Source organism: Elgaria multicarinata, chromosome 14 (assembly GCF_023053635.1).
Source record: "Elgaria multicarinata webbii isolate HBS135686 ecotype San Diego chromosome 14, rElgMul1.1.pri, whole genome shotgun sequence".
In the NCBI taxonomy this organism is placed as follows: Eukaryota; Metazoa; Chordata; class Lepidosauria; order Squamata; family Anguidae; genus Elgaria; species Elgaria multicarinata.
In genome coordinates, this window is record NC_086184.1 from 11,126,485 (window position 1) to 11,151,997 (window position 25,513).

The 25,513-nt window shown below is 40.4% G+C and overlaps 1 protein-coding gene across 2 annotated transcripts in view; it reads left to right on the top strand.

Moving 5' to 3' along the window:
- Positions 1–25,513, top strand: part of ZNF423 (zinc finger protein 423) — a 333,930-nt gene that overhangs the window by 36,303 nt on the left and 272,114 nt on the right. For both annotated transcript variants that reach the window (XM_063141103.1, XM_063141104.1), the window contains exon 2: positions 20,941–21,000. In XM_063141103.1, coding sequence (XP_062997173.1) covers positions 20,941–21,000 — 60 coding nt within the window. The remainder of the gene's footprint in view (positions 1–20,940; positions 21,001–25,513) is intronic.

Sequence of the window (25,513 nt, forward strand, 5' to 3'; positions counted from 1 at the left end):
TGCATATTAAGGAAAGGCTTCTTGGAATAAAGATGTTTTCAGAAGGCGCCGAAAGGAGTATAAGCTCCAGAGGCAGGGAATTCCATAGGAGGGGTGCCACCACGTTGAAGGCTCTTCCCCTGGTGGATTCCAATCGGAGGATGGATCTATATGGAACCACCAGGAGCAGGCCCTCGGATGACCCCAGTGACTGGGCAGGTTGGTAAGGGAGAAGGTGATGACATGACATCCTTTGTTATTTTGAAGGATTCCGAAGGAGATGGGGGAGAAGATATAGGAGCATGCAGTTTTGAGACATAGATATACAGGTCCCGAGCCGTATAGGATGTAATAACCTAAAACCAACCTCTTGCATTGATCCTGGAAACTGGCTGGCAAGTTGGTGTAATTTTTATTTTAGTCATTTAGGGGGCTCTTTTCAGAATCTTAATGCAAGAGGAAATTAATCATCTCTGAGTGTTTTGTATTAAAACAAACAAACAAACAAACAAACTATTGCAGCTAGGATAGTTCAGCTGCCAACTATTGTTTTAATCTGCAGTATGGTCAAGCACGGGAGGAAAACGTCCATGGAAGCATACAGGAAGTCCATCAGGAAATGAAGCAGATGGCTTAATCAAAGCCTTCTTTTGCACCTTGTCATTTTAAGGGGGCAGCACAGACTCTGCTATAAAAACCACAGGAATAAATGACTTTTTTTTTTAATGGGAGATGAAACTATGTTATAGAGGGCCCAACTTTAATATTATAGGCTCAGTTAATGCTGTGCAACTTGAGTCTTTAGGGTCTCTATCGAAATAATGCCCGGAGGTACACTCATGGAAGGTGGAAAAATAACCTGGGGAAAAGACAAGTAGAATTAGGGTAACGTTTCTTGAGCCTTTTGCGTGGAGTTCTTAGAAATCCAGGGATTGGGTGATTAGCTTGCATTCTTAAACTCTGTTGAATATCAGGTCACGATCCAGAGAATTGGGCAACTAGTTTAGAGTTGGGCTCTGGTCTTGTAAAGTCTTAAATAGCAGCTTTTGTGCTGCATGGGTAATAGTTAGGTATTTCAGGGGCCATTAGTGATACGTTGAAGGGCGTATTTGTCAAAATAGTAAGTACAGCTTCCCATGTGCTAGTTCCTGGGTGTGCTTTACGTTTTTCTCTGGATTGTGGCCTGCGAGAGAAGACTCTCCATTACTCTAGTGGGTTGTGTTCCCCCCTCCCCCGCTTCAATATATTTTGGCATAAAAATTCCAGTGACTCAAAAACCAAAGGAAACGGCCTGTATCCTGAGTGACATCCTGTGTGCCATAGCAACACGAGTGCTTAGTTTCAGATTCCCAGCCAGAGGAATGGAATCCATTCCACATATTATTATTTTTTTAATCTAGTTTGCCTAGCGAAAAGGACCCACAAGTGATTTTTGCAAACCTAGGAGTGACAACTGAAAGGGAGCAATTGCTTTAATTGGTTTTGAATTATCTAGAGAAAGTGTTAATAGCAGTGATTTGATTTCATTTCAGTAATTTCAGACTAACAGACCAACATCTTTTCTTAACGAAGACTATACCTTCTTGCTGATAACTTGTCCTGATTTCTTTTCTTTTAGAAAACACTTGTGTTTCACAGTGAGATTGTGTAAATAGTAAGCAGCGACTTCAACCTGGACATGGAAGACCTGGGTTTCAGTCCCAACCTTTGCATGGGTCCATTTGGAGGCCTAGTATAAGGCACAGTCCCTCTCAGCCTCTGTCCTCAATTTCTCTTTACCCTGGGGTGTATTGATTTTGATTTATTAGAATAATTTATATTCCACCTTTGCACTTACTTTAGTAGTGTTCAAGGTGGCTGATGGGCATTCAAAGAACAATAATGCAATCAATAATTTAAGCAATTAAAAACAACAGTAACAACAACAGCATGGCATTCATTAAAACATCAGTCAGCTTAAAATAGGGATAGGGTAGATTTGAATCTACTGGTAGATCTTGGTGATCTGTAGTAGATCAGCAAGGATTTCTGACTCTCAGTTTAGCAACAGTAATAATAAAATGGGCACCCTCCCACCACCTGAAATCATACTGCTTAAGTGAAGAATGCTTGAGATAACCAGGAGGGGTTTTGCGTGTGCAAGTTCTGGAACTCAAAACAAATTCCAAATGTGAGCTTAGAATTCTTTAAAACTAAGTGGTTGTCTTTTGCGCCAGGCTCTGGTTGTGGATCTCATGGTTCTAGGAAAAAACAAAGTAGATCCTGCAAACCTGAAGTCTGACCGCTCCTGTCTTAAAACACCAAGATTGATAAAAAAAAACACTCTCCTGAACATAATTATCCTCACCTGCATTAGAAAGTAAAAAGAGAGCGGGGCATGTGAACCTACCATGGGACAAAGTTCTTCAACTGGATGGTGGCCATAGAAAAGGCCTTCTTTCGCATCCCGACTAATCGAGCATCAACCCATGCAAGGATGCAGGGTAGCATGAGAACATTGGTTATTGGGTTTTTTTTAGAAATGTAATAAATAAAAAGTGCTTCTCCATCAGACCTAAAGGTGCAGGCAGGATGATGTGGGAGTAGGTGGTCTTTTAGGTGCTCTGGATACAAGTTATTTAGTAGTGACTCATGCCTTAGCTAGACTTAAGGTTTATTGTGGGATCATCCCGGGGTCATCCCTGTTCATGTAAATGACACACAGGATATCCCGGGAACAGGCAGGGATGACCCTGGGATAAACCTTAGGTCTAGCTAAGGCCTTAGTTGCAGGTTTGCTGTGAGAATGGTCCAAACGAAGGTGATTAAGGACACTTCAAACAGGGAAGTGCTATTTAAATAAGCAATAGTAATGATGATGTGACTTTTCCTCCTATTTCTTCTATGTCATGGTGTACCAGGTGTGATACACACATGGATGCAGGTTTTGAGTCTGGAAATATTTTCTATGGCTTGAATCCCCTGTTCAGGTGCACCAGAACACTTCTGTGTATCCACTGTGTCTTTATGTCTTTCTCTCCTTCATTCTGCACGACATGCTATCTTAGATGATGCTCATGGAGAACCTCTTGTTTTCTTTCTGGACTTTCGGGTATGTATGTTTGGAAATAAGGAGCTACTGTGGGAAGAGGAGGTCACAAGTCACAAGAGGACGCTTCCCTTTGGCTCTTTGGATCCTGCCAATAGAACCTCAGGATTTGGGGGAGGTTCAGTGGCACCCAGGTATTCCTTGGAAGTAGCAAGGCTGGTGACAGCTGAGAGTAACCGGCAAGGGATAATTGTCTTATTTTTAAATTAAAGTCATTATATTCTTCTCACCTGGCTTCTCTTGTCATATTTCTGTATGAACACTGGAAGTGCCTACTGTATCTTCCTACCTGTACGGTACTCCTGAATAAGTCTTTTGTAATAAAGGAAAAAGAATTATGTGAAATTAATTTAACCTTGCCCGTAACAGCAGGGGGTGATTTACTCCTGTCTCTTATTATTTTCTAGTCATACTTAATAAAGATGGATAAGAGAGGTTGGCTTCACTACTGAGTTAATTTGCCAGCTTTTCAAACTGAAGGTATTAAATAAGATGTATGTGAAATGTCGTTCAGATTTTTTTCCTTTAGTGTTCCTTTTCTACATTGCACTTTAAATCTTCGTTTCCCCCCTTCTAGAAGTGGTTGAATATGCAATTGTTGTTGTTTTTTAAAGGGTGGGGCATGCAGCCTTCTGGAGGCCTTCAGGGCAGCTGGTGTGTGTAGCCAGTTGCCCTGTCAAATTTATTTCCTGCAACTAGTCAAGGCTCCACCGTTTTTAACCTTGTACAAAAGTGCATTGAGATATTGATGGTGAAGCTTGTGGTTTCTTGAGGAAGTTAAATCTGTTGCTTTAGATATAATTAATTAATTTGTCATAAAAATTAAGGCAAGACCAGCGGTTTCCAAACCATTTTAGCCCTAAGTCACTTGGGGGCATAGTCTGAAATACGAGTCTCCCTGCAATGTCAAGGGAGTTCCGTATGGACATTGCCATGGGATGTAGAGTTGGCCCCGGTAGGGGAACATATTAAAGACTTTGTTTGCTCCTTAGGCTGCTCACTCAAAGTTGGATCTGGGCCACTCTATCTCCCCCTTGGCTTCTTAAGGAGAGAGTGGAAGCACCTGCTTCCAATTTTAAACAAACCTAAGACATCTGAACTGGAGAACTATGATTTCTTTAATTATGGTTTCGGATCAAGTCAAGATGAAACCATGGTTTGATCCTAGCGTGTTTTCACTAACCATAGTTTAAACAAACAACAGTTCTTGGGGTTTAAACTGTGCATAGTTTAAAGTTGGAAGTGCTTCTGATCTCTTCTGGAGCATGAAAGATGAGGGAGCACACATGAGTCCAAGCTTGTTATATAAGGAAACTATGGTTTCTTAACCCTTTTTATTAAGTCTGAAGGGTTTTTCTGAGTATTTCTGATCCCACCATGCCTTTCTTAGTAAAAAATAAAATTGGCAAGAATAAGTACTCTGTATCCCCCCCTCCACATTTCTGTTTTCCTGGTTCAAAGCTTTTCCAATTAACTCTTATAGTGTATGTATGAGCTGTTCTCAGACTAACCATTTTATGACTTTTTAAAGGTTGTTTTCTTAGCATTATAAACCTATTGAGCATACCCACTTTTGGGGTAGTTTAAAAAAAAAATTCCAAGAAAAATTACTTGTAGTGATGATGTTAAAAATAATCTGACATCATGCTCAAATTGGACTCCAAGGTTTAAGAAAATGCAGAGTGGCAGGAGGCTTTGGAATAAATTGTCAGAGACCAATTGTCAGAGACCAATTTAAGTGAAATATATTTTTAGGCATATGGAAAAATACATTTTTGATCTGTGTTGTACAATATAATAATAGGCCTCTGATTAATCACTGATAGTAGCAATCCATTATACTGTTTTCATTAATTGCAACATTTTCTTTCATAATTAGGGTCCCTTGCGGTTTCCCCCTCTAGATTGCAGTGCAAAATAACTCATTGTAAGAATACTAGCATGCGTCAATATGATAGAGGTGGAAAACGCTAGGCAGTGCTCCTATATAGGGCTTCCAGTTGGGCTTGATTTATGTGATCATATCTGCATCCGCATTCGCTAGAATATGCAGTTAGAATGGACTATCTCACCTTAGGCTGCAGGTGAGACTATCATTTCTGAATTCCCCAAACATATAGCCTCCTTGCATGGAAAACTAGCACATGAGGAACAATGGTTCTAACTCATCCCTGCTGTGTTAGTTTTCTGCTTGCGGAAAGAGTCTTTTACATAGAAACACAAGAAGAGTTATGGCAGTTCCAGACCAAGGGTTCATCTAATCCAACATTCTGTTTACATAGCTTGCTGCAGGTTGATAAGTAACTCACGAGGGACAGCGGTTCTAACTCATCCCTGCTGTGTTAGTTTTCTGCTTACAGGGAGAGTCTTTACATAGAGAAGCACTGAAAAATGGAGAGACAAGAGATATGATGGAGAATGTGATGTGTCTGTGTGCATTCATGTTACTTTATTAAAAACCCCGAAACCAATATTCGGGGATTTAATTATACGTGTCTGTCTGTTCTTTGAGACTTCATGACACCCATAGATATTATTTTAATTTTCCGTTTTGTAAAATGTCTTGAAGTTATTAAGTTTGCATGTACAAATATAGGAACATATATAGACACTTGTGTGTACTTTATATAGGAAATACTTTCTATTTTGATCGCTCTCCAGGTTTGGAGAGAGGGGGGCAGTTTTGTAAAGGCCTTGATTTAACTGTATTTTTGGTTAGTTGCAAAAGGCTTAATAATAATAGTCTGAATATTCACTAGCAAGGCGATAAGGATGGTTCCCTTCAGCATTTTGCAAAACAAAGTAATGCAGATCTCAGTAACTGAGACAAGACATTCGAAGCCAGTAAGATAGTAAGTTCGAAATAGTTCTGGGAGTTAAGAATTTACATGTCTTTATTAATTATTAGATGTTATTAGTGTATGACTAAGGAGCTGGGAAGCTCTAAGCGTTCTTTTGAAGTAGTGTACCCAAATTAGACTGCAAAATAAATAAATAAAATACATCTAGTAACGTCTGCTCTAATGAATTTTTCTAAATACACAAATCACACTTTATTAAGGCAGTGGATCTTTTAACTGTAAAAATATTATGACTGCTACGCTGGGGAAATCCGTTTAGAATTATAAAACATTTTAGGCTCTGTGTTTTGTTTTTATTGCAGTGCTAAGGTTAGAAGTCTAGTGACTTTTTTGTGTTTTTTTAAATGGACTTTAGAACGCTGCTCCCCTCTCATTTTGTATGTATGCCAGTTTTTGGTATGATATTAGCCCTACTTAAAATAAACTGCATGTATAACGAGATGTTGAAATCTATTTATGGTATGTTAGCATGAGGCACATGTTGTTAAGGAGTCATAAAAAATATTGGTTCTCACTTTATGGGGGGTGATCTTATGTTCCCCTTCCCCCTCTTAATAAATGCTATGCTGTAGAATCACATATATAAAAACTGCTTCCTTTCTCATTTTAATGTATGATGTTAATGAAAAAGTAAATCCATTTTCCAAAATCTGGTAAAACAAAAATTGGGCTGTCCTGGAATTTTGAGTGACCCAACTCAATACAATGAATTTTTATAGGAAGTATTACAATGAGGCTAATCAGGCAGTTTGTCCTTGATCATGGAGTTTTATATAACATAGTGGGACTGTTCACAAAACCAGAACTTCAGGATTACATATGTCTATTTGGGCACTTTGTGAGCATCGGAGCTCCTGTACGCACGTGGAATTTCTCTTTCTCCAAGACTGATTTGAATGGAACATATTCTCTCTTTCTCTCTCTCTCTCTCTCTCTCTGTGTGTGTGTGTGTGTGCTGAAGTGAATGGAAGAGATGCATATGTGTAGAGTTGTTTCTGGGTGCTGAACTGAATGGAAAAGTCAAGGTATGCAGTGGAGCATGTGTGAGGCTCTGGATAGCTTGGGTTGTTTCAACAAATGATAAGGAAGCCCCTTCCCCCTACAATGTAATTATGAATGCAACTTGGGAAGCTGCTATTTTCAAATTAAATATTAATCCTTAGAAAGACAGTCGTCTAATTTTAATAGTTTATGAACATAGGAAGCTTCCCATGTTAGGAACATAGGAAGCTTTCTTAAACTGTCCATCTAGCTCAGTGTCTACACTATGGATGGGGAACGTATAGTCCTCCAGATGTTGTTAGGCTGCAACAACAGTCATCCATCACTATTGCCTATGGTACTTATAATAGGAGTTGTAAGCCAACAACATCTTGAGGTGTTGGTTACTGGAACATCTAGGGGTGATCACATCATACCAGTCCTAAAATCTCTTCACTGGCTGCCAATTAGTTTCCGGGCGAAGTATAAAGTGTTGGTTATCACATTTAAAGCTCTACATGGTTTGAGTCCAGGCTACCTGCAGGATCGCCTTCTCCCATACAATCTGCCCCGCACACTCATGTTCTCTGGGAAGAATCTACTTCAGCTAGCAAGAACTCGATTAACATCTGTTACCAAGAGGACCTTCTCTTCTGCTGCTCCCAGACTGTGGAATAGCCTGCTGGAGGAGGCTCGTCAGCTTGACAGTCTTTTAGCATTCAAGAAAGCTAGCAAGTCTGAATTCTTCCAGCAGGCCTATCCAGTAGAATTTTAGGATATTTTTAGTATGTTTTTAGGACGCTTTTAGGATGTTTTTAAACAGTGTATACCATGTTTTTAATCAGTATTTTATGTATTGTATGCTTGTTGTTCTCCGCCTCGATCCAATCGGAGAGGCGGGTAAGATGATGATGATGATTCTACATTGACTAGCAGCATCATTTCAGATGGGTCCTTCTCAGCCCTGCCTGGAGATATTAGGGATTGAATCCAGGACTTATTTGCAAGCAAAATGTGTGTTCTGCCTCTGAGCTACAGTTCTTACAACATGAAAGTATTATTCCTCTCTTTGGAGAAAGTGGCAGTTGATAAGGCTGACCTTAATTTCATCCCTCTGTGTTTTGAAGGCTCCAGATAGGTATCTACACAATAGCATCGAAAGCTGATATTTCCAAGGTTGTCAGAATGGCTCTTTAGTACCTGTGTCATGGAGAAGTAGTTGTCTGTATTAGTCTTTCCTACACTCCTCCTTAGGACACCAGAGTGATGCATACGAGCAGTTCCATGTTACAGAAACGTAGTGTTGGTCTAGGCCACAATTCCCAAACGACTTACCTTGCGAAGCCCTGTAGACTTTACAGAGACTATTCTGAAATAGGCTGCATTCCAGAAACCACTTTACTTCTGCTTTTAATTCATCCATGTATTTTTTTCTTTCTTTCCAGTGCTGTGGTCAACTTTCCTTTTATGTAGTTAAGTTTTGCTTTTTGCTTTTATTGCTGAGACTATGTTGGCATATATACAAGCAATGCAAACTCCTTTTCTCTCTCCCTCCCTGCTTATTTAAAAGCCTGTACTAAGTAGTATGTTGATTTTTTTGTTATTTAAAAGTGAGACTTAGGAACCAGAAGTCATCATAAATGCAAATTTATACTCTGCACTATTTCCCCCTTAACAAGAATATGTATATTTTTGTCTTGGGAGATAGGAGCATTAAAATTTGAGAGCAGGGGGAATATTAGCACACTTGGTTTTGTGCGCACACACACACACGCACAGCAATGCCACACTCTTTGTCAACCCAGACTTACAGCTTAATACCAAGGCATGTTTACTTGAAAGAAAGCTTCATTGAAATGAGTGGGGATTTCTTCCACGCAAGTAAATTTAGAATTATTGAAGTTGTTGAATAATAATCTTTACAAGCAGCATATTTCCTGCATTGTTGCAGACAGGTGAACAATAAACACGAACTTGCGTACGCAGTCCAGTGTGAAAATCATACCGTTGCTTGGATAGAAATGTGGGAGCTGCATGCCAAAAGAGGTCTACAATTTATTTATTTATTTATTTATTTATTTATTGTATTTCTATACTGCCCAATAGTGGAAGCTCTCTGAGTGGTCAGAACAATTACAATTTTAAAAGTTTAAAATGACAGAATAATAATAATAATAATAATAATAACAACAACAACAACAATAATAATAAAAACAACTAGCAGCAGTGCTAAGATTTCAATACAATATCAGATTTGAAACAGAAACTGAAAAACTAAAGTGCTTGGAAAAGTAAAAAGGTCTTCATCTGGCACCGAAAAGAACACAGGAGAACTTCTCTGGGAAGCTCATTCCACAGCCCAGGTGCCACAGCAGAAAAGGCCCTCTTCTTAGTAGCTACCTTCCTCACTTCCATTCATGGGGATTCCTGGAAAATGAACATTGAAGTTGATCTTAAGATCCAGGAAGGGAAGCACATGGTGCAAATTAGGCAACTTTAGACTAGTTTAGAAATATTACAGGGAGGGAACTTCTTTAGATGGTAAAAACAACTTGGGAGCAGGGTCCCTAGCAAACCGACTTCCCCTATATACACCCAATCAACCCCTTACATCTTCCAAGAAGGCCTTGTTGGTCATCTTACGACCAACAGTGTGTCATCAATTAATGGCATGTAAACGGGACTTCTCGGTAGTGGCACCCACCCTCTGGAAAGCTTTTGCACATGTGGTCTGCAAGGCGGAAGCTGTGGCAAACATTACTCAAGCTTTCCCTGATGCATAATTACACTGCTTTCTGTTACTGTTTCTGTAATGTTTTTAATGTATTTATTATTTTATATTGATTTTATATTGCAGTTTATGTATTTCGCATGCAATCCGCTTGGAAATATTATGATATCAAGAGCTATATTTTAAATACATAAAATAAATAATGTGTATAACTTCACACACTTCAAAAAATGGCAATCTATCCTTGCTGTATTTGCTCGGACCCTACAGGCTTCCTTTGGGTTTCCCCGCCAAAGAAAGCTAGGCAGGTAGCTACAAGATAGAGGGCCTTCTCAGTAATGGCACCCCACTTATGGAGTAAACTTCCCAATGAAGTTATTGCACACATCCTTTACTATTTTTCCAGCGTTGGGAAACACCTTTCTTTTCTCCCAGGCAATTTAGCGACTTGGGTCTAGGTTATTATTGCTGTTTTATTGATGCGTATACTCTTTACTGTTGATGGTATTGGACGAACTAGAAAGGTACTAAACAGGGATGTTGGAGAAATCATTTTGGGGGTGGAATTCAGTGAGTTTTCCTAGGTTTGCTCCCCACAATTCATTCTGGTTCTTGCTGAAGCACCTGACTCAACCAATTCGTGGATTTTTCTTGAGGTTTTGCACATTTTCCCCACAGGTTCTGCAATTGGAGCAAATCTCCGAGCAGTTAATGCAAATTGCTCAGAAATTCATGCAAATTGCTCAGAAATTCATGCAAATTGCTCAGAAATTCATGCAAATTGTGCAGAAATTTGTGCAGATTGCAGAACCGGCAGGTTCCCGGAGTTCCCGGAGTTCGGGGAACAGCCACTTGCAAACGCAAAGTGAGCCGCACATTTTGTGGAACTTTGTTGTGTCAAAAAAAGAACCAGATTTCTCAGTGACGAACATCCCTAGTAATAAATAAATAAACTTGGCAGCCCTGTTCATTCTGCTGCATCAGGCCTGGGACTTCCACCTGGCATAAAGCCAAAGAAGAGGCGCTTCTGAGTGGTGAGGTTTGGTGCTAGGTTGTCTGGTCTGGTGCTACAGTTGCTATGTTACCTGTGCTGATCCTGCAGTTGGCCTTTTGGTCTAGAAGCAATTGGGCTCTGAACCAGGGTGGACCATGTCCAACTTGCATATGTGGGAGGTGCTGAATCAGCATGCGTGTCGCTCTCAAAAAGCACTCCGATGGCTGGAGGAAGCATCTGTCTGGAAAACGCCTGTTAAAACAGCTAGTCAGGAAAAAGGGTCTCTCTCTCCCCCCTTTTCCTGTGCTACCTAGTCAGAAATGAATAGCAGGGCAGTGGAAAAGAAAATCTTTAACTTTGAAGGGTTTGCAGTAAAATGCAGTGCATGTGTGTATATTTTTTTTAAAGGGTGAGGTGTGGAAATTTGGGTGAAGATTGATTTATAATTCCAGGAATGATTTAATGGGCTTCACAAGATTTCGTTTCTTCTTCATAAGAGGAGAACATAACTAAACAGAGTCTGGTCTTGTTTGCAGTTGTTGTTAACTGAAAGTTCATGTATTCATTAATAATCTAGGAAAGCAAAGTCCAGTGTCTTAGGTTGCTTTCCAATAATAAGTGCTAAAATGCTGTACAGTATTTATATTGCTATTGGGGCACATTTTGGACTGGATTGCGTCCATTGGGTTGTGGCTTTCTAGCAGATACCACCAGTATATACAGGGTTTGTTTATATTATTAATGGCCTTTTATAGTACTTTCTGTGTTCTCAACCTTGTGAGAACTTGTGTTAAGTTGCGGGCGACGAAGACCACCCATTGAGTTTTATGGCTTGGGATCTCCCACTTCAAAACCAAAAGCCCTTTCTCCATCTTAAAATCCCTTTTATGTAAAGGTAGAAAGTTCTTTCAGATTGCTATGGGGGAACAAGAATATTGGGTAGCTGGTAACGAATTGACAGTTTAAACTTACCAATAAACTCTAGTTATTTCATTTAAAAATTGGCTGTGTGGGTGGGAGGTCTAGAGAAATGTTCTCCCAGATATGCTAATCTTCTACAGCAATTTATTTTTTAGATGTGAAGGAACTGTTCAAATATGCAAATTCTCCCCCCTCTCTGATCTTAAGTGGTACATTCCAGGAAGGACACATCACCATTTATGCTGAGAATGTTTTGTTTGGATGTGATTTATAGCACATATAGCAAAGTTGGGGAATCTCTTTTAGCTGAAGGGGTGAATTCAATTTCAGGCAGCTCTTGGAGGGCACATTCCAGTGGAGGGCAACTCCAAAGGCAAAAGGGGATTCATTTTTTAATTATCATCACTGCATTATTGTTGCTCTTAGAAATGCTTGCACATTTTTGTGATCTTTTGGTTGGCCTAATAAGGGTAATATACTAATACAGACTTTAGACTTGTTCGCAGCTTTGTAATTGATGATTTTAAACTGCTGGGATCTATGTTTCAGTTCAGACATCGTGCCAAATCATGGTTTGGGCTTTCATACATACTGGCAAACTGTGGTTGATGGCTGGCTGACTCCAGTCTCTTCTTGCTCTTGGGCAGACTATAGTTATAACCTATGATTTGTCACCAAGCTATAGTTAGCACATACTATAGTTTGCAGATCTACTGAAAACTTTAAAAAAATTATTCTGATTTGCTGGCTCATTCATAAAACATGTTTTTTTTCAATTCAGACAGTGCACCAAATCATAGTTAAGAAAGCTGAACTATTGTTTGGTATAGCGTCTGAACCAAGCCTAAATAGTGAATGTAATTTCTTCGCTCTTATGTCTGGAAAGCAGGAAACAAGACAAATTTCACTGAAATAGTAATGTCCTGGAGGATTTAGTCGCCCATAATTAGATCATCTTTGCATAAACCTGTTAGTACTAGTTTTTCTATTTGTCTGCTTTTTAAAATAACCTTTGTCTCCTTCTTCTTGAATTTTTATTCCTGTATGTCCCCTCCTGCGTCTAGTCTAAATCAACTCCACATTCTCTTCTCGGTCTCTTTCTGTTTCCCTTCCCCCTTGACCCAGAGTGCTTTAGCTGTCTAGATTTCATCTCCTCCTCTTCCTCCCTGCAGAAAGATGGAGTTGCCAACAGAACAAAACATCCCCCCCGCACTCCATGTACGTGCTCTGCCAGTCCCCATTAGGACTTTGGAGAAAAGCAGCTCAAGAACCTCTGTGAGTTTAGGCTGTGAACTAGCTAAATAAGCCATGTAAAATGCCCTCTTGTCTCTTTCGTGGGCCTGCCTGGCTATGAAAGAAGTGATGTATAATGGCCCTATTAAGGGGTGGCATACAAAAATCTGGCAAAGGGCCACAGCTCACGCTGAGTCTTGCAATGAGGTTTAGGAAAATGCCAGGTTGCTGCTCTTTTACTCTTCTTAACCCCCCCCAAAAAAAACAAACCCAAAAGCAATTGAATCTTCCATTGCAGATTTCTGAACCCAGAAACACCCCCAAATCAGGCAATGTATCATCTTAGTTTGCAAAATGTAGCAGCGGTTTTGTTCACCTGGTCGCTAGATGCTGACTTCCTTCCCGTTCCATTTCTGTTCAGAGGGACCCCTGAGACCACATTGAGGTGGTACAAGATGGACTGAATTGCCCTGGGTTCTCTGTATAGTCTTAGGGGAGGGGCAGTACCAAAGTGCTTGACATGTGGAGGGGTGTACATTCAGTTATTCAATTCCTGGTAAGAACCAAGTAGCAGGTGAAGACCCCTGCCTGAGACTTTGGAGAGCTGTTGCCAGTGGAGTAGACAACACTGGACTAGATGGACCGACGGTGTGACTTAGAATGAGGCAGTTTCATACATTCCTTTGTTGCCACCCTTATGATGATATTGGTTAATAGCTGTCTCCTGGACAACCGATAGTGTGTTCACAACTTCCCATAAAAGTACCAGTTATTTGAGTCTGTTGACCTAGTTTTGCAATCTGCCAACAACACTGTGGAAGTGATAGTGGCCAACCCTTTTATACTCCTGAAAACTGACTGAAAGAACACAAAATGCGCTGGGTTGTGTTCCAGGTCAATGGAATGAAAAATTATTACAGTATTTTTTTTGTCTTTGAGTGACCTAATATGCTGCCTGATAGAGATCTAGGGAAGGTATGTTTTTCTCTGAAGGGGTGGCAGAGAAATTTGCCTTAGAATCAAATGAGTTCGGATTTTATGAATTCAACCTGTGGATTCTGCATTGGAACTGGCTTCCCCCAGTTGCATGGATTCTGCAGATTTGCAGACAGTTTAAAAAATATATATTTCCCACCATTTCACACAAATTCAACCATAGAAATAGGTAAAATAAAAAAAACAGTGGCCAAAAATGCACATTTCCCCCTAGGTTAAAGTATGAAAATGTGCTTTGGGGGAAGGATTTAGGGGAGATTTACACATTTTCACAAGTGTGAATTTCTGCAAATGTGTGTAAATTTGGGAAACTGGAAAAAAAATTGATTCCTTCAATGAGCAGGCGACCTGACAAAAATTCATACATCCCTAACTATCTGGTGTCCTTGTTACATATGCACATCTTTCTCTCTTATGCTGTATTTTAAGTACATCTTCTCTTGCCTGTTTTTTCTGTCTTTGACTGATTGTTAGCTCTTGGACAGAGGTTGTCCTTTTTTTATGTTTGTGCCAGGTTTCTGCCAGGTTTCAGATTGGTGGTTCTTCTCCCCTTCATCTTCCTTTTCTTCTTCATCTTCTTTGTCACTGAAGATCAATTTACTTTGAAAACTCAAGGTGCTTATACATGGGGCTTTGATGACAACTTTACCCTGCCCCATTCACAGAATTTTATGGTGTGTGCCCATGCCCAGATGTAATCTTCTACTTGTAACGCTCCCATGTTTTCCCACTGCTTCTTCCATCTTTTTTTCTTACCATGGAAAATCCATTAAGGAAGAAAGGATGACTCACTGGACATTGCCTTCTGATAGTTAGCATTAGGACCCCTCTGAAAGCACCTGCAAAATAACAGAAACCTATTTAGAGGCATATGATCCATCATTAAATACATATAGATGATTCTTGGACAACATGATATTATCATACAAATTTACTTGTGAAATAAATGGATTTTGCCACTTAATCCAGAGCGAGGTTCAGAAGGCTAGGCATACACATTACGCATCTAGCAGTGAGAAGTACTACTCTATTTCTTCGATTCTAAGACACACTTTTCCCCCCATCTAAACATCTCTAAAAATGGGGTGCGTCTTAGAATCGTGGGTGTGTCTTAGGGTTTTTTTTCCTGTTGGTGGTACTGAAATTAGTGTGCATCTTACAAGACGATGGCGTCTTACAATCGAAGAAATACGGTAGTTAAATATGTCTTTGATTAGCTGGCTTGCAGATCTGTCCTATTAAAACAAACAAACCAGTGTGGCTTACTTCTGTACTGTACTGGATGTTGGCCTGGGTCAACTTCCCAAATCTACAAAATATTTAGCAGCCTGCTGGACACTGGCAGACAAGAGATAGGGAGCTGTGTCCCTTTAACCCACCTGCATGTAATTCCATGGAATCACCTGCACGCCATTCCTTATCATCTGTGGTTACCAGGCTATATTTTGTATTTTTGGCCTCATCCCTTTTGTTTCTGGTCTTGCCCACCAGTGCTTCTCTGAAATTAAATTCAGCCCTCGGGCTGGAAGAGATACCACACCCCTGGTGTAGACCATACAGAGCTACATGAATCAATAGTTTGATTCGCTGTAAGTCTGCTTCCTATATTTTTAAAACTTACAGCAATGAATAAAAACAATAAAATACAAAGAGCTGAAAAAACAAAAAGGAAATTACAAGGATAAAAACAGCCAGCAAATAAACACATCAGCCAACATTAGGTTTAAAGCATCTGCAATACCGTTAAATGTCTGAAGGAGCAAGCTTGGTTTTGCTTGGTGCCTGAAAGATAAAAGAGGTGAACCCAAGCGAACATGTCTGGGGAGAGAATTCCGCAATATTTAGGTGCCAACACAGATAAGGTTCTTCCTTCAGCAATCACTCGCCTATCCTCAGAAAGCAGAGCCACCTAGAGAAGGGCTTTGGAGATGTCGGGCATGGTAGTTCAGTTAAAACCTTCTAATAAAGTGGTTCCCAATTAGCTAAGTACTGCGGACCCCTTGTTTTTCAAATGCCAAGCCATGGACCCCCTAACTTTTGAAAAAAAAATTATATCTATGATAGTTACCTGTGTGAAGCAATTTTTTGGAGAAAATAAGGGGTAGCCCCTAATAAGCAAAGGATTTTAGGTATACTAAAAAACAGACCATAAAATTTGTGATATTTGTGATATTCCCATGCAAAATGACAATGGTTTAGTTAGGAATATAAAGACAAATTTAATTTTACTAATGTCTGGTTTACAATTAAACAAATTATGACATGTCTAGCAGCTACTAAACCTAAATGTGATGGGAGAAATCATGCCACGTTTTGTCCCGAATAAACACATCCTGTTCAATATTTCCTACTTTTAATCTCAAATCTGGATCAGCATCGAGCCGATTTCTATGCTTGTTCTTCATATAACAAAATGTCAAAAATGTTTGTTCACAAAGATATGTGGAACAAAAGGGAACTAGATGTTTCAAAGCTTTTTCACCTAACTTCTTATAAGCAGGAAAAAAATTCACCCAGAATTGGTCCAGTCTATATTCTCTGAAAAATGATTTCAATGAGCCATCACAAGTCATGTCAACAAGTGCATCTTGCTCTTCCGCAGATAGAGTTATTAGTTGTACATCACCACATCCAAAAGGATTCCTTCTCCATGAGTTTTCAATATTAGGTGCAGGGAAGTAATCTCTGAAGCTAATCGCTAAATCACACAGGTGCTCAGTGATGTTATATTTTACTTCTGGTAGGAATTCATCATCAGTGGACTCCAAAAATGAATGGTGAATATGTGAATGGTGCCACGGAACCCATGGGTGGGTTACACGGACCCCCAATTGGGAACCACTGTTCTAATAGGTTTCATGTTCTCTTTTCCATTACATATCTTGTGTTTGTGTTGCTATGAGCAGTGTGTACACGGTCTTTTTGTGTGTGCACAACTCCTGGGTTATAGTGCTGTCTGTCTTGGTTCATGGAAGTTTCAAACTGCAAGCAGCTGAGCATATGAAGAATTTGAGGTTTCATGAGATCTTGTCCTACAATTTCTTGTATCTTTTAATATGCCTGTTAGGTCTCATGTGCCATGAGCAGTCCCAGGGAAAGGGCAGTCACTGTTACGATTAAAAAAATTATCATTGCTGCCTTTTCTTTTAGTTTTGGCATCCAAGGTACATTTCTTCATCCACAACAACTGTCTGCTTCAGGTAGTGCAAACCAGTTGAGCTTCTCCCCACCCACTCCTAGCCCCTTATTTGTGCCCACGAGGTACTCTATTGTTTAGGAGACCAATTTGGACACTGGTCAGTTGGATACGGGAAAACTACCTCAGCCTCTTCAACCATCTCTCTTAGAAGGGGGAAGTGTTACTGCTTTTCTCATGGTTGATTCTGTGAAAGATGGATTGTTTTTATTAGAAGGTGCAAAGTAGAAAGGAAATGGAACATTTTTGGTGTCATCTGACCTTCTGTTTGTTGGGAAAGTGATGGCAGGAGCTCACACCAAACGAAGGTGCAGGCTAAGGGTTAATTTGTTCTTTGCGTTTTTAAAGTGGTTAGTAGGTGCAGCAACAAGGGTCACTCAGGGTGATTAACAACTCGGGATGCAGAGAGCCTTGGGTGCAAACAGGGGTCATCAAGGATTGGGTGGGGGGAATGTTGCCTTGGAGCCCGCCCGATTGAGTCAAATAAGTTTCCTTTTTAGCCAGGGCTTGTTTTTACTATTTAGTAGTAGTAGTGGTTTCGTTCTGTTAGAAGCCTGGCCTGATTTGCTCTGCTATTTTTTACTTCCGGCTGCTTAGCCAGGGGACTCTCTATTTATCATTCAGTAGCGTTTGCCAGTCTCTTCACTTTATGGATTCACTCTGCCTTATTCAGCCACTTCTGCTAACAGCGTTCGTGTCAAAATAATAATTCGCCCATTTGGATGACTTGCTAGTAGCTGAAGATTCAAGTCTGATTTTATAACAGTATCCTTATGGCCACTTACCACACTGCTGCGGTAATGTCTGTAGGAAGGAATTGCATGGTTTGGGCGATTGGAGAGATTGTTTCCTATGCCAGTGTTGTCCCTATCTCCAGAGCCTGTGATGTTGGCATCGAAAGCAAACCCTTTAGTTGGCCTAGTTACATGATTCCTTCCTACAGATGTTAACCAGAGCAGTATGAGATCAGCTATGGTGGAATGGTTCCCATACCACTCTGGTAACATGAATTGGCCTTTAGTAATGGACAGATGGTCTGCTCAAGAAGAGCATTAATTGGGACTACTTAGAACTAAGCTAGTAGTGCTGTTTGCTGCTTTCCTTGTTCATGTTCCTTGTCAGTTTTAGGATTGTAACAGAAAATTCCATTCCCCATATGCTTAGGATGGAAGCCAAAATACATCAGAACTGAGGCAGAGCCTGTCAGTAAATCTTTCAGTTTATTCCAGGGATTCTTCTTTAACAATCTCTCTTTCTTGTACTATTACTGCCCAAGGAGTACAGTATCTCAAGTGTTTTCCCAAAGTCACACCGCTGATGTAAAGTCCTGCAAATGCTTCTTCATGGTTATATATGTTTATTGCTAGCACGTCGATATAATTCCTTCTAATGGGCAGAAACTGCAGCAAGTTTCAGAAGCCTTTTAAAAACTTAATTTGGTGACACAAGCTTCTCCTGGCTTGAAAGGGACAGTGACACTGCTCTGTTTTATTGCTCGTTGTTTTTAATTATTATTTTATTAAGTTTTTAATTAGCATTTTGATATTGTTTTTATATTGCCTTAGCCTTTTGACTAAGATCAAGTGTTGTAGCATTTTGGTGTAATCCTCTTAGAGATTTTATTATATCAAGGGGCATAATTGTGCACTGCACAGAGAGCCTCAGCTATTGGGCAATATAAAAATGTAATAAATAAATAAATAAATATTATAAATAAATGAAATGACTAATTCAAGTGGTTGAGTGCCTATCAGTTTGGAAGCGAAACAGGATCATTAAAAAAGAACGTAGCTACTTTTGCATAGTTGGGCTACATCTTAGGTGTGCAGAGGTACAAGTTTCTGAATTTAAAAGAAATCAAACAAAACAAAAACACTGTTTCAGTCTGTCTAGACCAGCGGTTCTCAACCTGTGGGTCGGGACCCCTTTGGGGGTCGAACGACCCTTTCACAGGGGTCGCCTAAGACCATTGGAAAACACATATTTCCGATGGTCTTAGGAAACTGTATTGACTGAACTATGTCATGTATCATCTTTTGTATTATTAAAGCTATTGTTATGTATTATTTTCATTAGCAAACCATCCCATGACAATGAATCGTGTAGAGAAGAACGAAAATAATTTTATGGTTGGGGGTCACCACAACATGAGGAAGGGTTGCGGCATTAAAGGGTCGTGGCATTAGGAAGGTTGAGAACCACTGGTCTAGACCCATGGACATGAACACTTCTCTTAGGACATGGGGATACATCACAGCATTTTGTTGCAGGCTCCCCACAGGTAAACATATTACTTTAGTTCTTGAGCTTAGCTTCCAGCAACCTGGGTAAGATGGATTGTGTGCTTAGTTGTGGATCATACTGATGATAACTTGCATTTTAACTACCCTAAGGTGTTAACTATTAGCCCAAGTTGTGTGGTTACAACTAGTCTATTGAAGATAACGTAAACAGGCTATTGCATCCAGAAAAATGCACATTTTTGTGTTCAGTTACCACCAATAGTAATTTTCAGCCAGAATTGTGTTGTTGTAGTTCATTTTGAGCCTCAACAAATGAAGCAAAATGGTGGATGGTAAATAACTGGGTGGGAAGAATATTGTGTTCCTCGTGTTTTTTTGTTCACCATAGTTTTAAACTGTAAAAATGGTCATATACTCACACCCCTTCCCAGTATAATTGTGTCATGTTGTTTTTTATTTTTAAAAAATAAGGAAATTATATAACAGCATTCCCAAGTTAAGAGGTTAAGCATTGGTTTCATTAAAGAGGTGAAATTGTGTGGTAGATCTGTCATAAATATACCTTTCCATCAAAAGCCCATAAATTGCAATAGTTGAGTATTGATTGCAGTACTTCGGGCATTTATCATTCACATTAAAAAGGCGGTTACTTCCCCCCCCCCCCCCAATTTCTTTTTAACCCCCCTTGCATCAATTTGGTAGGCTAGCAACAAGGTTGTTTGAGACCCACGGGAAAAGGGGCAGTAGACTTCCAGAAAATAAAAATTTAATCTAAAGATCATAAACTGCTTTAAGGCCTGTTCAAGGAACATCCATTACACCCAGTTGAAATTGTGTGGGTGAATGAACTTAAAATTACACGGCAGCCTATTTGTAGAATCACATTTCAACCGAGTCTCAGTTAGGAGCAGGAATGTCTCTTGGTCTAATAGCATGTCTATATATTATGATCTATACAACCAGGTTGGATTTGGCATTTGCATATAGTAATACTTCCACTATACTGACGTGCAAAAGGATGGAGTTAACCTGTATTTTGGCTACTGGTTGCTTTGACTTTGGGGACCAGCTTAGTTGAAATGTAGGTTTCTTCTTTGAAAGCTTCCTTGGTCCATATGATCTACACATTTATGGGAAGTGGCTCTCCATAGCTCTCCAACCATACCAGGAGATGCCAGAGTGACCCTGGGATCTTTTGCATGCAAAACATGTGCTTGACCACTGAGCTGCTGCTATACTGATTGTAATAAAATGTGTAAAAAATGTTTAATGCAATGTATACTCTTGCTGGTATAATTTAAAAACAAAACAAAAAATGACATAATTCTATGTAAGCCAAACTTTTTTTTTATCATTCTTTTAAGAGTAATTGCATCCAAAGACTTATTTGGCCTAATGTGGTAGAGTATTGATTTAGATCAAGATTCAGATCCCTGCTTCATCTAGTTCTCAGTTCTCCCAGAGTAAAATGGGAATGGCCTACCTTGCAGGGTGGTTGTGAAGCTGGATATAGAAAAAATAATTGTACAGGCAGATTACATGCTGAAAAAACAGTAGACCAGCTGACATGAATGGGCAGGCAATGCTTTCGCCATGTGAGTAGATAATGAAATGTAATTGCAAACTTTCTTAATTAAAAACGACATCGCTCAGTTTTTTCTTCTCTTTGCTGACCTTGAACTTCATGTACTCTTTTTTTCTCTCCCTCCTTTCCCAGTTGAAGAGGGCGAGTCGTCGGATTTTACATTGAACTGGGACACATCAGTGACTCAATCAGGTAAAGACGGCGAGCGTTCAGTACAGAAACTGTTTCGTGTATGTTACATTTCAGTCTTTACTCCCAAACCTATCCATTGCAACACAGTTTCTAGATCGGTTCCATATGGCTAATAAAACCCATTACATACAAAGACTAATATACTCTTATCCTCCCGAGAGCCATTCTTCCTTCTGGTGGGCGCATTGAATTGGGTTATGACTTTTTCAGGTATAGCTGCTTTGAAGTTTCCTGCAATGGGCACCTTCATTCAGCTATAATTATATAAAAGTGACCTTTGATGGGAATTTTTCCACTTCGATCTCAACATGGTGACGTTTGTGTATTTCTATTTTTCCGGAGAAGTGGCAAAGAGCGGAATGTCAGCACTGATAAATTGATGATTGGTTCATCGGTAAAGACCCAGGGCTGGCTTTTCTGATAATGTGAAAAGACTCTGAAATGAAGATAAATTGTAAGAACACTCGGGTTCTGCTCGTCCAAGACTCCTTCAGAAAATGATATAAAATAAAGCAGTTGTTTTAAAGAAGAGTTTTCGGTTCCAAGGGTAGTTAACTCCCTATGTGCTGGTGTGGGAAGCATGAATATGGATGAACAGTAGAATCCAAAGTTGCTGTTTTTTTACACTGATGGTGACTGTAGAAGGTAGTATGTGAAAAAAGCCAAACAGCAAGGAGTGGAAGCAAAAAAAGAGTTCTTGAAGAATGTTTATTCAGATATGTCTTTCTTGAAATATGTTTATTCCGTTAAGCCTCAGATAAGCCTACGCGTTTCAGACTCCAAAAGCATATTCTACATCTTTCTTTATCCATCATGCTTAGGAACTTACTGCATTTGAACAAGGAACTAAAACTGCCTTTTTGAACTGCCCTGAGGAAGGACCCAGTTTTTGGAGTCTGAAATGCGTAGGCTTATCTGAATAAACATATTTCAAGAAAGGTATATCTGAATAAACATCCTTCAAGAACTCCATTTTTGGTTCTACCCCTTGCCATTTGGCTGTTTTCACCGGGTTCTCTCTCCCTTTTTCCTGCTCTGACTTTAGAAGGTACCAAGAAGTTGTAATGGAGGAAGTGGAAGTGATTGTGATGATGCTGGGCCTTAGGCTGCCAATCTGAGCAACAAAGGTGCAAGACAGGTGAGAGCATCCACGGTGAGCACCAAGGGAGAGAATACTTTCAGGATGCGGCAAACAATTTTATTGATGAAAAACTGCAGCATCCTGAATCTATTCTCTTCCTTTGTGTCAATCTAAGCACACTTGCCTGGGAGTAAACCCCATTGGCTGCACTGTGATTTACTTCCAAGGGAAACATGCATAGGCTTGCCCTGCCAGCAGAGTGGAAAGCAAGAGCGCCGACTACCTCAGATTCTGACCTACCTCACAGGGTTGTTGTGAGCAGCCTGGATTTACTGTTGGAGGGACAGATAAAAATGCCAGATGCCAGATTTTTGGGAACATGTTTAAGCGCCAGGCCATTGGAGCATAGGGTTAAAAATGGTGATATTCTTATTTGCAGGAAAAGGCAACTGAAACAATCAGGGTCATAGAGCCTCTTTTGTACAGCAAAAGGTGAATGCGTTTTGGGCTTTATAGTTTACAAAGGAGATTACAAAGGGTGAGTGGAGAGATGGTAGAGGTTAAGGTGTGGGAGAAGCGAGTAGATTTAGAAATGCATGGAGTTCCCTGCCATGACATGTAGTGATGGTTGCTTGTTTAGATGAATTTAAAGAGTGAGTTGACAAATTAATGGAGGACGAAAAGATTATCCATGGTTATTAGCCAGGATGGCTTTTTGGAACCCCCATAGTCAGAGGTAGTATGCTAGTGAATACCAGTTATTGGGGAGAAAAAGTGGGTGAGGGCTGTAACCTTTGTGCCCTGTTTGCTGGGTTTCCTGGAGACATCTGGTTGGCCACTATGGGAAACAGAAGCAAGACTAGATGGACCGTTGCTTTGATCCAGCAGGGCTCTTAGGACCAGATCATACATTACTTTAAAGCAGTCTCCCTCTACTTGTTGCCCTCCAGATGTTTTGGATGACAACTCTCAGGATTTCTGCCTATTGGCCATGCTGGCTAGAACTAATGGGAGTTGAAGTCCAAACATCTGGAAGGTACCAGGCTGTAGCAGCCTGCTTCAAAGACATAACTAGCAGCTATTTATTTCCCCTTTACACTAGAGTAAGCGCAAACACCCGATATAGATTGGGACGCTAGTGTGTGTGTGGGAGTAGGGGGACTTTAACCCTCCCCCCACTGTGGTCCTGATCCAGATTTTCCACCACTCCCCCCTTGTGCCTGCAGCATGTATTGACAAATAGCTATCTATTTCCTTTAAGGTAAGTCAATATCATTATCCCTCATACTGCAGATCAAGGGGGTGCAGGTTGGGACAGAGAGAGCGCTGCCTAAGGACTCTTAACTGAGTTCATGGCAGAGGTGAGTTTTGAACCAGGGACTGCTCAGTCTCTTAAGCCAGTAGGCTATGCCAGAGCTCCAGGCCACCTCTTATAAGCTATCTCAATCTACCTCTCAGGGTAAACCCTGCCAAAGTCCTTTTGTTCGTATTTAGTATCGTAGTAAGATTTGCAGAATCCAGCAAGTGCCTTTACGCATGTGCATCGGTTTGCATGCATGCAAGGTGGCTTTTCTTTCTTTTTCCGAAAAGTACCACCCCTCTCTGCACAGCCCTTTGCTGTGTTTCAGATCAGACTGCTTTTTACACTTAGATCGCACTAGGCCAGAAGAAGAGAATGCATGTGTAGGCCTACTATGTGATATTTTCTCGCGACGGGGGATATGGGTTTCTTTTTGATCCTGTGCTGTGTGCATGCTCTCTTTTAACATTCTTACTTTGTTGTTTGCACAAAGCATATGCTATATAATTTTCTGGGCAACAACTTTTCCAGTATGGATGTGCTTGAGCAACTTGTGATTTTCACCATTCTTTGGATAGCGAGTATTTCTGTTCTAAAAAACCCTGGCTGTGAGGCAGAAGGCCCCTTTGTGCCTGGAGCTAACAGTGCATTAAAGAAGCACCGTGTCGCTCGCTTGGCCTCAGTCCCGAACAATAGCAGGGTGGATTTGCCAGATACCTTGAACGATAGTAAGAGTTATAGGTAAATCAAGAAAAAAAGAAAGAGAAAAACCTCCCTCCTATCAAACCACTCCAGCTGGGCTTTGGGGAATGTTCTTGAAATGTGGTGTGTGTGTGTGTGTGTGTGTGTGTGTGTTGGATTAAGTCTGCAATTCTATGCACATTTACCTGGGAGTAAATCCCATCAAACTCAGTGGAGTTCCAGGGAGATATATGTAGGATTACATTGTAAAATGTAATAAATGTGATACCTACTCCCAAGCCTTGTTCCTAGAATTGCTAAAAAAAACCTTCTTATGTTTCTCTCATTGTGTAGGAGCTGCTGCATCATAGCAACTCCTTGTATCACCAGGGTACCAGGCCCCCAAGAACTGGAATAATATGGGTGTGGGGAGAAGTCGTGGCATATAAACGTCTCCTGCTTCTTGTATTACCCTGATGGAATAGGAAGGAATTATGCTGCGGTAAATCTCACACCACCAGCAGAAAGAGGCCTAATGTGTGTCGCCAATAAAAGCTGAATTCTTCCCTATAAGGAAAGGTTAAAGTGTTTATGACTATTTCACTTAGAAATAAATGATCATATACGTTTATAAACGGATGCATATTGTGGATCAGAGAGAGTTTTGCCTCCTTCTTACATAATACTACAATAAAGGGTTGCCCAATGGAATTGATTGGCAATAGATCCAAATCAGACCAAAGGAAGTATCTCTTAACACAGTACATAATTTATTTGTGAAATTCTATGCCACATCTTGTGGTAGCCAGGTGTTTAAAGGGAATTAACTTTTAGTCATGACGGCTATTTCGAACCTCTAGGTTCAGAGGGCGTATATCTCTGACTGTTAGAACAGTACGACAATGGAACCAGTTACCTAGGGAGGTCGTGGGCTCTTGCACACTAGAGGCCTTCAAGAGGCAGCTGGACAACCATCAGGTATGCTTGTCAGGTATGCTTTAGGGTGGATTCCTGCATTGAGCAGGGGGTTGGACTCGATGGCCTTATAGGCGCCTTGCAACTCTACTGTTCTATGATTCTATGATTTTATGAATACTAGTTGCTAAGAGAGAGAGAGAGAGAGAGAAAGAGAAACATCTGGAGAGGACTCTAGCTTTCATGCCCTGCTTGTGGACTTCTTTGAGGCATCTGGCTGGCTTCTGCAGGAAACAGGAAGTTGAACTAGTCCAGGGTTAGGCAACCTGGTGCCCTCCATAAGTTTTGGACCACAATTTCCATCAGCCCCAGCCAGAGTACCCAATGGTCAGGTATTATAGGAAGTGTCACTGTAATCCAAAACATCTGGAGAGTGCCGGGTTTCCTACCCCTGGACCAGTCGATCTTCCTCATAGTTACCATCATCCCCTACCATTGATCATGCTAGCTGGGTCTGATGGGTGTTGTAATGGGTA